This window comes from Natrix helvetica (assembly GCF_964273705.1).
Source record: "Natrix helvetica genome assembly, chromosome: 16".
Taxonomy (NCBI): domain Eukaryota; kingdom Metazoa; phylum Chordata; class Lepidosauria; order Squamata; family Natricidae; genus Natrix; species Natrix helvetica.
In genome coordinates, this window is record NC_138563.1 from 677,780 (window position 1) to 690,643 (window position 12,864).

The following is a 12,864-nucleotide window of genomic DNA, read 5'->3' on the forward strand; positions in this document are numbered from 1 at the left end:
ATCTTATTTTGCAACAACCTTGCTCCTTTCTTCCTTTCCCTCCTCCTCCTCCTCCTCCTCCCTCCTTTCTTCTTCCCCTCTCTTTCCCCCACTCCTCCTCTCTTCTCCTCCTCCTTCCCCTCTCTCCTACTCTTACTTCCCCTCCCTTACTTCCTCTGCTTCACCCTTTCTTCCTTTCCCTCCTCCTCCTCCCTCTTTTCTTCTTCCCCTCTCTTTCTCCCACTCCTCCCCTCTTCTCCTTACGCTCTCTCTTTATATTTTCATACAAATAATTTCCTCTGTTGCAATACAGAATATTTCTAATATGAATTCCAATAATTAATGCAATCAAGCAGTTCTTGAGTGGGGGGGGGAAATCCCCATTTCGGGAGCCACCACCGAAAAGGCCCCGTGCTGACGAAAGGACCCCACGCCAGAGGGTCATTTGGGGCCAGTCTTTTCTTTTCCTCTCCCCCAAACCCCCCCCCCCCCCGGATGTTGACATACAGTCCTCCTCTTCTAGGGCGGGAGCATGCTGGACTCCTAGGCTCCCACCGGCCCCCCCAGAAAGGATGGTCGTGACCTCTCCCCTGCCTGCTCTGTTTCTCTTCCTGGCATCGGCTGCTTCCTTCCCCAGAGACCTGGCTCCCTTCCACGTGGTCAGCGAAGCAGGTGAGGCAACCCCCCCCCCTGAGAACCCCAGGCAAAACCTTTGGGGGGTGGTGTCTCTTGCAAAGAGCTCCCCCCTGCTCTCTCCCTTGGGTGCCCCTGGATGAAGGATTGGCATAAGAAAAGTTGCGTGTTTGGCTTCCCTCCTTCACCCCCCTCCCCCCGGACTGTAAACCCAAAATCTGTGGATGCAGAACCCCATTTTTCATAGAATCTCTGGCTGGAGGGGGGCCCTAGAGCTCCAGGGGAAGGATACTGCAAAATCTCCATTCCCTCCATTCCCCGGCCAGAGGTGGCATTTGCCGGTTTTCCAAACGACTCAAAATTTCCGCTACCGTTTCTCCAGAACCTGTCAGAACCGGCTGAATTTCACCCCTGTTCTGTACCCTACCCGATGCTCTTCATCATGTTTTCTCCCCCACCAGGAACCCACTTGTACCCCTCCTTCCGTGGCTTGGGGGGAGAGAATGACTCAGATACTTTGGGCTTGGACTTCCAAAGCATGTTGCAAGTTAACCACACACTCTTTGTGGCTGCCCGGTAAGCGATGGAGGGGGGGGGAGGTCCGGGGGGGGTGTCTCTCCCCATGCCATCCGAACCTTCCTTCCCTGCAGGTCAGACCCCATTAAAAATAAGCACCGGGGAGCACTTTCGAGAGAGGAGAGCCGCCTGCAGCCTGCGGAGTCCGGTGCTCTATTTTCTCTCCTTTCCCATCTCCGATGCCAGGGACGTGCACCATGTGCTGCGGAGAAGGAAAAGGGGGGGGGAGGAAGGGAAGCTTTCTTTTCAAAGAATAACCCCTTTATTCAAGGAGAAAAGGCTGGCATCGGAGGGGTGGGCATTGCACCCTCTTTCTAGGGTAGAAAGCCGTGCCAAAAAAGGTGAATTTGTGGGCTGCTAGTCCCTAAATTCACCCACGGCGAAAGACTAAAGATTCGGGCAGAGCTTTAGAAAATGGAAATTAGCACCCAGAACTGGGGGAGGGGGGGGGTTCTCTCTTTTTCTTCTCCACCAAATTTGGATGCAGAGATTAAAAATTGGAGGATGTTCGCAGCTCAAAAGCATAAAACAAAACTATGTTTTCCACTGGATACTTTTCTTCATATTCATCGAGGCTTGTTTCTCTCTTTCTCTTCCTTCCCTCTTTCTCCCCACTTTCCCCCTTTCTGGGTTTTAGGGATCACGTCTTCGCTTTTGACCTCGGACAGACTGCAAGCAGTTTCTCTCCCCAGAGGGTGAGCTGGATGTCCTTCCTGGTGCCCAGACTTTGGCGTGGAGGGTCTTCTCTTTTCACTTCCTCCCACCCTGGAAACATTTTCCCAGAAGTTTTATATTGTTCTTTTTTGCTGTTATTGTTTGGCCTCCAGAAAGTTTGTTTCAAAGTCCACAGGAAAAAAATTGGTCTGTTTGTGTCTTCTGAGTAACATTTCCCTTCGTTTGTGCCCCCCGCCCCAAATATCAAATTTTTGGATATTTTTTCCCCCACGTTCCTTCCCTCCTTTGTCCTTTTTTCCCTGGGCATGTTGCGATGGTCGTAAGTGTGAAAAATAGTCGCAAGTCACTTTTTTCAGCCCCGTTGTAACTTCGGACGGTCACTAAATGAAATGCTGCTAGTGAAGGGCTTCTCGCATTGGGGGCTGCACTCAATCTCTTCTCCTCGTGGCCCCCTGTTGCTCTCCGCAATCTGACCCCAGTTTCCCTGCCTCATTCTGACGCCTCTGCCTTCCCTTCCCAGCATCTCACCTGGAAGGCGCAGGACGTAGAGAATTGTGCCGTCCGCGGGAAGCTTCGGGTAAGAGCAGCCCGTCCAGAGGGCACCACCTCTCTACCCTTGCCCACCCCCGCTGGGCATCGGGGCTGACCTTTCTCTCCCAACCCCAGGACGAGTGTTACAACTACATCAAAGTTTTGGTGCCCAAGAACGAAGGATCCCTCCTGGCCTGTGGCACCAATGCCTTCCACCCGGTGTGCCGGACGTACAAGGTAGAAGCGAGCGAATCTTGGGGAGGGGGTCCCTCCACCCCCTTGGCTGCCCTGGCAATGCCAGGGAGGGGCTTTGGGGGGCTTTAGAGGTGGGGCTACTTCCTCTGGGGGAGGGGCTTTGATTGACCACTGTCCTTCCCCTTGGCTGCTAGATCAGCGACTTTCAACAGGAAGGCGAGGAGCTGAATGGGCAGGCACGATGCCCCTTTGATACCAAGCAGACCAACGTGGCCATCTTTGCAGGTAGGTTGGCATCTGAAAAAGCCACAGCTCCATACCACCCCCCACCCCACCTCCCCCGGCTGTTTCATAGACTTGGGGAGATTAAATCCACTTTTCTACCTTCTTAAAGTCACCCCAGGGTGACCTCAAGTGGCTCAGTGGCTAAGACGCTGAGCTTGTCGATCAGAAAAGGTTGTCAGTTTGGGCTGTTCAAATCCCCAGCGCCGTGTAACGGAGTGAGCTCCTGTTGCTTGTCCCAGCTTCTGCCAACCGAGCAGTTCGAAAGCACGTAAAAAATGCAAGTAGGAAAATAGGAACCACCTTTGGTGGGAAGGGAACAGCGTTCGGTGCGCCTTCGGCATTGAGTCATGCTTGCCACATGACCATGGAGACGTCTTCGGACAGCGCTGGCTCTTCGGCTTTGAAACGGAGATGAGCAGTGCCCTCTAGAGTCAGGAACGACTAGCACATCTGTGCGAGGGGAACCTTTACCTTAAAGTCACCTCCCCATCACCCCAGACTTCTTCCGTGCCTGGAAGCCAGCGTCCCTGGGGTGAGGTGGGCAGCCACAGAAATAATTTAAATATAGAGTTAATTAGGGGTGGATCAATGAGCAAAGAAAGGTGGCAGATGGGTCGACAATTAGCCCAGTTTAAGGGGGAGAGACTGGAGAAAGAATTTGTTGTTTCTGGAAAAAAACTGGAAAAATGGAGACCCGGAACAAGAAAGGATTTGAAAGAGCGGAGGGCTGTTTCTATTCCCCTGCTGATAAGGAAGTGGCTCCTGGATGCTGTGACCCCCACAGACCAGTCAGCCCCACAGATTTCCTCCCCTTTTCGCCCCCCTTCCAGACGGGAATCTTTATTCTGCCACCGTAGCCGACTTCCAAGCCAGCGATGCTGTCATCTACCGGAGTCTGGGCGAACGCAGCCCCGTGCTACGGACAGTCAAGTACGACTCCAAGTCGCTACGAGGTGAGGACGCTTCGGACGTCCCTTAAGCTGCTTTCGCCCTCTCTGGCTTTCTTCCCATGCTCAGAGACCGTTGGCTCCTCCCCACCCCTCCGGAAATGCCCACCCTTGCCTCACATTTGTGACGCTTTTCAGTGCTGTTTTCTCCCCGCAGAACCTCATTTTATTCACGCGCTGGAATACAAGGAGTTTGTCTATTTCTTCTTCCGTGAGATCTCCGTGGAATATACCACGCTGGGACGGGTGAGTGCCACGTTGTCCCACTTCAGGAAGGGCCTGGAGAAGAACTGTGGGGCGGGAATCCCCCTGTTCTGACCTAGGCTTCCTGAGACAGTACAAAACCCCGCGCTTAGTCCCAAACGGCTGCGAATTACGTTCATTCACAGCCCTTAATGAGTCACAAATAGTTTGTAAAGAGTCCAACAGAAGTCTGCCAAAGTCTTTCGGGATAAGGTTGATAAGCGCCCACCTTTATCTCCCTTGAAACGGGGGAGATTTTCATGGGGTTTAGTCTTCACCTCTCTGCCTCTGGAAAATCCCAGGTGATTTTTTCCCGCGTGGGGAGAGTCTGTAAGAACGACATGGGAGGCTCCCCACGGGTGCTGGAGAAGTACTGGACATCCTTCCTGAAGGCCCGGCTCAACTGCTCGGTCCCCGGGGACGCCTTCTTCTACTTCGACGTCCTTCAGGCTGTCACCGACGTCATCCTGGTCAACGGCCGGCCAGCCGTCTTCGGTGTCTTTACCACCCAGTCCAACAGGTAACCTCGGCCGGCCGCCATCTCTGTCCGGGTCTGGAAGCTCGGCCGGGCAGGACCCGAGTGTGAATCCTGCAGAGAGGGATATCTCAGACTGACTTTGCAGGACCTGAGAGGCCGAATTCTGAGGCTGTTTTGGGCGTCTCTCTTTTGACCCAGCATCACCGGCTCAGCCGTCTGCGCCTTCGACATGGACGAAGTGGAGAGGGTCTTCCGGGGGAGGTTCAAAGAGCAGAAAAACACGGATGCCGGTTGGACCCCCATCTCTGAGGACAAAGTCCCCACCCCCAGGTATTTTTCCTTCCTTCCTTCCTTCCTTCCTTCCTTCCTTCCTTCCTTCCTTCCTTCCTTCCCTCCCTCCCTCCTTCTTTCCTTCTTTCCTTCCCTCCTTCCTTCCTTCCTTCCTTCCTTCTATCCCACCCTCCTTCCTTCCTTCCTTCCCTTCTAGTCCTCAGTGTCTTGAGGCTATGTTTCAAAGCCCTCAGGGCTCTACCCTTTCTCTCACCTGCCTCCTGTTATTTTGGGGGGGTCTCCCTCCCTCTGCAGACCTGGCAGCTGCGCTGGGGTGGGCCAGGCCGCGGGGTACCGGACCTCCAACGAGTTTCCTGACGCCATGCTGAGCTTCATCAAGTCCCACCCGCTCCTGGACGAGGCCGTGTCTTCCGTGGGCGGCCAGCCCTGCTTCACCAAGACCTCCAGCAGGTAGGAGTGAGCGGGTCTCTTCGGCAGCCCCCTCCCCCAAGGCCCTCGGTTGTTATGACGTCGTTTGCTTTCCCCCCCCTTCTCCCTCCCCACGCAGGTACCGGCTGACCCGCCTGGCCGTGGACGCCTCCGCCGGCCCCTCCCTCAACGTCACCGTGCTCTTCCTGGGCTCGGAAGACGGGACGGTGCTGAAGGTGGTCTCCCGGCCCACCAGCAACCACACGATGCAGACCCTCCTCTTGGAAGAGGTCTCCGTCTACCAGCCCTCCCGGTAGGAGCACAGAGCCTGCCCCCCCCCCCCAATTCAATTGCCCTCCCGCAAGGCCGTTAAAAAAGGATCCATGGGAATGGGTGCAGGAGCTGCTCTTCCCCCCTCCAGTGAAGTTCTGCTCCTTTTCAACCCCGTTCTGCATTTTTTTTAAAAATTTGCCTGTTTTTAAAGGCTGCTTCCTCCTCTTCCCCTGGGGTTCCCCCCCCCCTCTTTCTTAAGACAACCCAGTCCTAGAAGATGGAACGTAGATCTTTTGAGTGGATGGATGGATGGAGAGGTAGGTAGATGATAGATAGATAGAAGGATCATTGATAGAAAGAAGGGTGATAGATGTCAAAGAGAGAAAGAGAGGTGATGGATAAATAGACAGACGGGTGGTAGAGAGATGCTAGAGAGAGAGGATAGTTAGGTAGAGAGAGAGAGAGAGAGGCAGACAGACAGACAGACATGAATAAATAAATAGACAGGTAGTTAGACACACATGATGGATGGTAGGTAGGTAAATAGATACAGACAGACAGACAGATCAATGATGGGTGGGTGGATGGATGGATGAATGGATGGATATAGATAGTAAGATAGATAGTAGAATAGATGATTGATAGATAGATAGATAGATAGATAGATAGATAGATAGATAGATAGATAGATAGATGATAGATAGATAGATATAGAAACTAGATAGATGATAGATAGATAGATAGATAGATAGATAGATAGATAGATAGATGATAGATAGATAGATAGATAGATAGATAGATAGATAGATAGATAGATGATAGATAGATAGATAGATAGATAGATAGATAGATAGATAGATAGATAGATGATAGATAGAGATGGATGAATAGATAGACAGAGACAGAGATTAATAGATAGACAGGTAGTTAAATAGACACAGGATGGAGGGATGGAGGGATGGATGTAGATAGATGGATAGATAGACAGGTAGATAGACACAGGATGGATGGAGAGAGAGATGATAGGCTACAAAGAGAGATCGGGAGAGAGAGAGAGAGAGATTGTATTTTTGAATGCTAGTTTTCTCACTGCCGTGTTCTGGGCCGACCTCCCCCCTCCCCCCCCCAATCACACAGAACTTGCAGCCTGGAGTTTGCCAAGAGAGAGGCAGAGCATTCACTCCCCCCCCCTTCTCTGCCTTACCTGCACAGGTGTAGCGTGAAGCGTGAGGACCGGCAGGTCCTGGGGCTGCAGCTGGACAAGGCAAACCACGCCCTCTACGTGGCCTTCTCCGGCTGCGTGGTCCGGATGCCCCTCAGCCGCTGTGGGGCCCACAGCACCTGCCGCAGGTAGGAGAGTCGAGGGGCCCGGCGTCTCACTTTACGGTGGGTGGGAACCTGGGAAGGATCCCTAGGGACATTTCTAGGCTTTGGAGTTCAAAGAGAGGACTTGGTGGTGTTCTGGGATAGACTCCCCCTTTCTCTGGAGGCTCTATTGTGCTTCTATAGCTGGGAACCAAACCCTTCCCTCCTTCCTCTCAGTTGTGCTTCTCCTTCAAGAAAAACGGGGGTCGGTGCACACAACAACCCTGTAGAGCAGATCCCTCCCACCCACCCCCAGTTCTAAAGGGGAGGGGGAGATGCGTGCAAACGATTCCCTCCTCTCTTTCTCTCCTTGCAGGAGCTGCCTGGCTTCCAGAGACCCCTACTGCGTCTGGCTGCCCTCCGGGACTTGTGCAAACTTCGGCAACGAAATCAGGTCATCCGAAGGCGTTGCGTGTTTTATTTTTAAGTCTTGCCTATCCTGATAATTTTTATTATTCCCTTTGAATTCGTGCTGGAAAAAGAACTGTTTTTTTTATTTTATCTTCTTTTAACTGAAATGAAACAACCGCTCCCGCTCCTTATTCTCCCTGGAATTTAGGAAACCAAAACTTGAATTTGGGTTGGGGGCTTCTTTCTTCTGTTTGCCTTCCTTTCCGTGAGGACTAGAAACACGCTTTTCGAAACGGCTTAGATAAAAATTGATTTAAAAAAAACAAAACAGAGAGGTTAGGGTTTTAGTCTATACAAAGAGACCCTGCCGCCCAATCGACTAATTAGTGGCTGCTAATTTAATGAAGGAAGGCGGTGGCTCAGGGGCTAAGACCCTGAGCTTGTCGATCAGAAAAAGTTGACAGTTCAGCGGTTCGAATCCCGAGCGCTGCGTAACGGAGTGAGCTCCCGTGACTTGTCCCAGCTTCTTCCAACCTAGCAGTTCAAAAGCACATAAAAAATGCAAGTAGAAAAATAGGAACCACCTTTGGTGGGAAGGGAACAGCGTTCTGTGCACCTTCGGCGTTGAGTCATGCCGGCCACATGACCACGGAGACGTCTTCGGACAGCGCTGGCTCTTTGGCTTTGAGACGGAGAGGAGCACCGCCCCCTAGAGTTGGGAACGACTAGCACAGATGTGTGAGGGGAGCCTTTAGCTTTACCTTTAATTTAATGAGGCGTCTCTTCTCTTGCTTCCTTGCAGAAGCGGATTTGAGCAAGATCTGGAAAACGCCACCAAGCCCCGGGGCAACTGTCAAGGTGGGTGATTTTCAGAGAAGCAGAAAACACCTCAAGACCCCCCTGAAACCCACCCCTCTGCCGTGCCCATCAATGGGCCGTGCCCTCGGGCTGCCCACCGCAGCTTGCAAAAACCTACAGCCTCCTTATTATTCCCTTGGAATTCGTGCTGGAAAAAGGGCAATTTCTTTAATTAAAAAGAAGGTGAAATGAAACAATTGTTTTCATTCCCTGTTTTGCCTGGAATCTAGAAACCAATTTTTTATTTTTATTTCTCTTACCTACATTCGCAAATGTGCAATCTCATAACTATTGTTAATAATATGTGTTATCTTTTAGCATTGATAATTTTTCTCTCTCTAAGTTTAAAAATATAATCGAGTTGGCTTTTCTACCACCCCGTACACCTATCTTATTTTACAACAGCTCTACTTCTTCCTTCCTTCCCTTCTTCTTTCCTCCTCTCCTTTCCCTCCTCTCCTTCCCCTTCCTCTCCACCACTCCTCCCCTCTTCTTCCCTTTTCCTGCCCTCTCTCCTACTCTCTAATTCATTAAAAAAAAAGCTGAAATGAAACAACTGTTTTCGGCTGGAATCTAGAAACCAATTTTTTTGTGGGTCGAGGCGAACGGACGCATGACAAGAAGCCAAGTTGGCACATTTGGCCTGGCAGGGTGACAGCTTTTGGAAGAAAATTTTCAAGCATTTTGGGGGAGGAATTAAAGAGCCCGGTGATATTCCTGGCCACCGGCCATTATTCAGAGCAATGAGTTTGAGTTCTTGGGGCCACCACGTGTTTGCACCCTTCATTTCATGGCTGTGAATGGGCTCACCGGGGGTGCCACAATCTGGCTCAGTGTGCCCAGAGGTTGTGCCCCTGTGGTTGTGTCTGGCATTTTTTGACTGCAGCTCTTGACTTGCCCCCTTTCTGTTCCAGACGGTGTGACGTCCATGGGGGAACACGACAGCCTTAGCGACTCCGCCTACGGTCAGTAACCCCGGTCTTCTCTTCCAAATGTGCTTTTCCATCGTCCATCTTCCTTCCATCCATCATGTCTTCCTGCTTTTCGGCCACATCTCCCTATTTCTAAACCGGTGCAAGAGGAGTGGACTGGAGTTGAAGTCCACTCGTCTTAAAGTGCCCAAGTTTGACTTTGCCCTAAAGGGTGCATGCGAGGGGTGTGATGAACTGACATACATTGACCGACATTCATGGCTATTTTGGACATGTGGGTTAAGTAAGTTTCTCCCACCTTGCCAGCTTGGCTCCACCCCCACCTGCCCCCAAATTGCCAAGGTGGGGAGATTCCCTTTTAGGAAAGGAGGGGGACACCCACCCCCACCCTCCCGCATCTCACATAAAGTCCCACCGAAGATGGGCTCGGGTGGTGCCCCATGCGAAACCTGCTTCTGGCTCATTGGGGCTGCTGGACAGACGCCTCCAGAGAGCATGGAGCAAAAAAGGACGAGTGGCCTGTAAATCTTTGGGTTGGGGGTTAGGGTGTCTGTGGAGATTCTCAGGGGAGGGGGTAACTTCTGCAAAGAAGATGGGGGGCCATTGCTGGCATCGCGAGGATGCCGAGGGACAGCAAATTTCTGGCACACAATTTCTTCCTTTCTGTGAATAATCAGTGCCCCACCCCTTGCTTTGCTGGGGAGAAGAGGGGGACAGCCCCCCTCCACCAGCCAGGATCACTGGAGGGGTCTCTCTTTCCCCCCCTTCCCTCCCCTCCCAACTGGGCAATTGTGGAGTTAATCCCTTGGAAGGAAGGCAATTAAATCCCTAAGCAAGACCATTAATTGCACAGCAGGGGAGCAAATTCCCTTGATTAAATTGGGGAGGGGGAGAGAGAGACTGGGAAGGCGGGGAGGTTATTGTTATGGGGGCTAAAGGAAGAGGCTGAGAGCAGGGGGGGGAATCTTGTGGGGAGGGGAGGAAGAGGAGGGTGTCTCTTAGCACCCCAAAATGTTCTTTCCGTCTTCCTCCTGCACGAGGTGGATGGGATCTTCGGGCCCAATCTGAGTCACCCTCCCCAATCGTTGCAAACCCCCCCTTGCTTGTTTTCTGTGCCCTGCAAGGAGATGCCAACGTGGCTGGCTGGAAGGGGTTCTGGGCAGGGGGCACAGCGCTTGGGGGAGGGCTGGCAAAGAGCAAAGGAGAAACCAGGGTTAGGGGAGGCTTCGGATCAGCCTTTGGGTCCCAGATAGCGTCCTTCAGGCCGTGCCCCCTCAGGGCACAAAGAACCGGACTTGCATTTCAGCCAAGTGGGTCTTCATTGACCCCTTTAGGGGGAGGTCATCCAGATTTAGAAACGGCCTGGAGCTCTTCTGAAAGATGTACCTCCCTCCCCAGACTGGTTCAAATCCTTTCGGTCTAGAAACCCTGCTGGGTTGTGGTTGAGGTTGCAGGCCACTCGGGGAGGGCCACAGGCTCAATCCTGATGGTGTGTTTGTCACTGCTGACGCAGGGGATGCGCAGACCACGCCGGCGTCCTCCGGGCTCTCCTCAGAGGCGCCCCCGGGGTCTCCCTCCGCTAGCTTGGCTCCCGGCGCCCACCCAGCCCCTGGTGCGGGCGACCCCCGTTTCACCCTCCACGTGGCTGTGAGCACGCAGGGTAAGGAGGTGCTCCTCTTCCCCCTCTCCCCCCCCCCACCCCAATAATGCTTGCCCGCACGAGGTGACTAACTTGAAGCAGGCGGGAATCTAACCCACAACCTGGAATGGTGGGGGCATGCGAGCGAGACTGTGCACCGTTGGACCTGCGCACTGCATGTGCCATGGGGTGGGGTCTCCCAGAGGTGCTCCCTGCAGGCACAGGGGGCCGTGTGTGTGTGTTTGTGTGATTGTGAGATGCCCCTGCCTGCAAAGCAAGGACCCAGCCTGGCGCTATTTCACATGCAGCTGAGTGGAGAAAACCTGCACGGCCAGATATCCTCCAGTTCTTTTCCTCTCTTGTTGGGGCTACAAACCCCATCATCCACTGCTAGCAAGGCTAAAGAATCAGGGAGGTTGTGACAGTTGATTTTTTTTTTCTCCTGCAACCCAGCCAACGTTGTGAGTTCCTGTTGTGATTGATTATCATCTGCATTAGCTTCCCGTTGTGGTGACTTCAGCCTGGTCCCCATTTTGCTCCGGCCAGAATCTTCCTGTGTTGGTTTCCAAAATTTCCACATGCTCAACCACGAAGCTAAGAAGTTTGAGTTGGCAGTGGGCAGACACAGCCCCCCCCAACCTGTTTGGGGTGATAGTTTCTACATCTTCCACTGTTTAGGTTGGGCATCTTCTCAGAATAGGACTTGACCCATCTCAAGGGCATTTGGGAGCTGTAGCGTGTTGTGGTAAAACAATGTGCAGGTGTTTTGCTTTGACCGAAAAGCTTGCAACCACAGTCTCCCCAAAGTGAGCCATTGCGCGCCGTTCGTGCAGTGGAAAGTTGCTGCTTTAGACTCTCTTGGGGGAAAAATTTTTTAAAATCCCCCAGACTTTGCTTTGTCTGGAAACCGGGGGAGGGAGGGAGGGAGGGAAGCTGTGGCAGGCGAGATAAAACTAGTGAATTTCTTTCCTTCCTGATCTCCAGCTCTCCCCACCTCCTCAAACAAAAACTCTGTGATATTTTTTTTAAAAAAAGTAAAAAGCCCTTTTATTACGTTGCAAAGGAGGAGAGAAAATATTGGGCAATTGATAAAAACATCTGCAGAGTTGGAGCAAAACTTTGCAAGCTGCTAATTTTTTTTTCCTGGTCTGGAGCGCAAGAGAAAAATCACACACACACACACACACACACACACACACACACACCAAAAAACCAGAGAATGGAAATTTCTCTTTATCTCTTCCTCCACCAAGAAAAAGCCCCAACACCCAGCAGTCTTGAAAAAGCCTCGTGAAAATGTTCCAGCTGAATGAAAATGCGTTTAACAGCTGAAACTTTTAAAAAGCGAAATGCTTCTCCGTTGCGCTTTTGACGGCATCCAGATTTATGGGGCGACACTTCTCCGCCAAGGATCCATAATTTCCAGAGCTAAAAATACATAAAACTTTTTAATATGTAAATTTTAAAAAAGGCAACCTTAACCCCTCAGGGCATTGAGAACGGGGAGGAAAAAGAAAACAGTTCTAAAAATCTTCAAAAACCAAAAACACCAACTTTCCAGACAGATTGTGGAAATGTTTGCAGTTTGCTGGAAATCTGAGTAGGTTCCAAGACTTGGTTGCAAGTGGGGGAAGGAAAACCATATACCCCCCCCTGCCAAAAAAAGAAAAACCTCAGCAGGGCCCTTGTTAGCCTAGGAAATTGTGTGAGTTGGAAAAAGCACAAATGACCCACAAAAACCAGGTTTTTTCCCCAACCGTTTTCCCAATTCATAGGTGCTAAAAGGGGCATGGATCTTTCCCCCCCACACACACACACACCCTAAAATCTCAAGGCATCTTTCTGGATGCCAACCAGCCACTCAGGGGCCTGCAAGGCAATGGGGTTCGGGGTGTCTGGCTTCACTAATTCGGTGTCACATTTGCACACTTACACACAAAGACATCTAGCCATTCTTTGTCTCAATATTTCTCCCTTTCCTGGTGTTTTGGCTCCTTCGGCCCCTTCTCCCCTTCCTCTGTTTTCTTTCTTGTCTTTGTCTCCCGTTCACCCTCTCGCCCCCCCTCCTCAAATACCACCCCTCCTTTTCCCCTTTTTATTCTTTTTTCCACGTTGGCAAACCAGCCACTCGCCGCCTGGGTGATGTCGTGAGGCAAAGCAGCGCAGCCTCTTTTTAATTGAAAACACGTGCCCAAGAAGTCACAC

General features: G+C 51.7%; 1 protein-coding gene across 2 annotated transcripts in view; it reads left to right on the forward strand.

Moving 5' to 3' along the window:
- The window catches only part of SEMA6C (semaphorin 6C), a 35,197-nt gene that overhangs the window by 17,563 nt on the left and 4,770 nt on the right, over positions 1 to 12,864 (forward strand). Inside the window, exons 2-18 of one of the 2 annotated variants that reach the window (XM_081967770.1) lie at positions 503 to 651; positions 1,074 to 1,188; positions 1,826 to 1,883; positions 2,384 to 2,440; positions 2,530 to 2,631; positions 2,784 to 2,874; positions 3,705 to 3,827; positions 3,979 to 4,067; positions 4,367 to 4,584; positions 4,741 to 4,872; positions 5,128 to 5,283; positions 5,381 to 5,554; positions 6,727 to 6,864; positions 7,196 to 7,273; positions 8,033 to 8,088; positions 9,003 to 9,053; positions 10,534 to 10,680. In XM_081967770.1, coding sequence (XP_081823896.1) covers positions 552 to 651; positions 1,074 to 1,188; positions 1,826 to 1,883; positions 2,384 to 2,440; positions 2,530 to 2,631; positions 2,784 to 2,874; positions 3,705 to 3,827; positions 3,979 to 4,067; positions 4,367 to 4,584; positions 4,741 to 4,872; positions 5,128 to 5,283; positions 5,381 to 5,554; positions 6,727 to 6,864; positions 7,196 to 7,273; positions 8,033 to 8,088; positions 9,003 to 9,053; positions 10,534 to 10,680 — 1,885 coding nt within the window. In that variant the 5' untranslated portion in view covers positions 503 to 551. The remainder of the gene's footprint in view (positions 1 to 502; positions 652 to 1,073; positions 1,189 to 1,825; positions 1,884 to 2,383; positions 2,441 to 2,529; positions 2,632 to 2,783; positions 2,875 to 3,704; positions 3,828 to 3,978; positions 4,068 to 4,366; positions 4,585 to 4,740; positions 4,873 to 5,127; positions 5,284 to 5,380; positions 5,555 to 6,726; positions 6,865 to 7,195; positions 7,274 to 8,032; positions 8,089 to 9,002; positions 9,054 to 10,533; positions 10,681 to 12,864) is intronic. The other variant, XM_081967771.1, reaches the window with a different exon arrangement.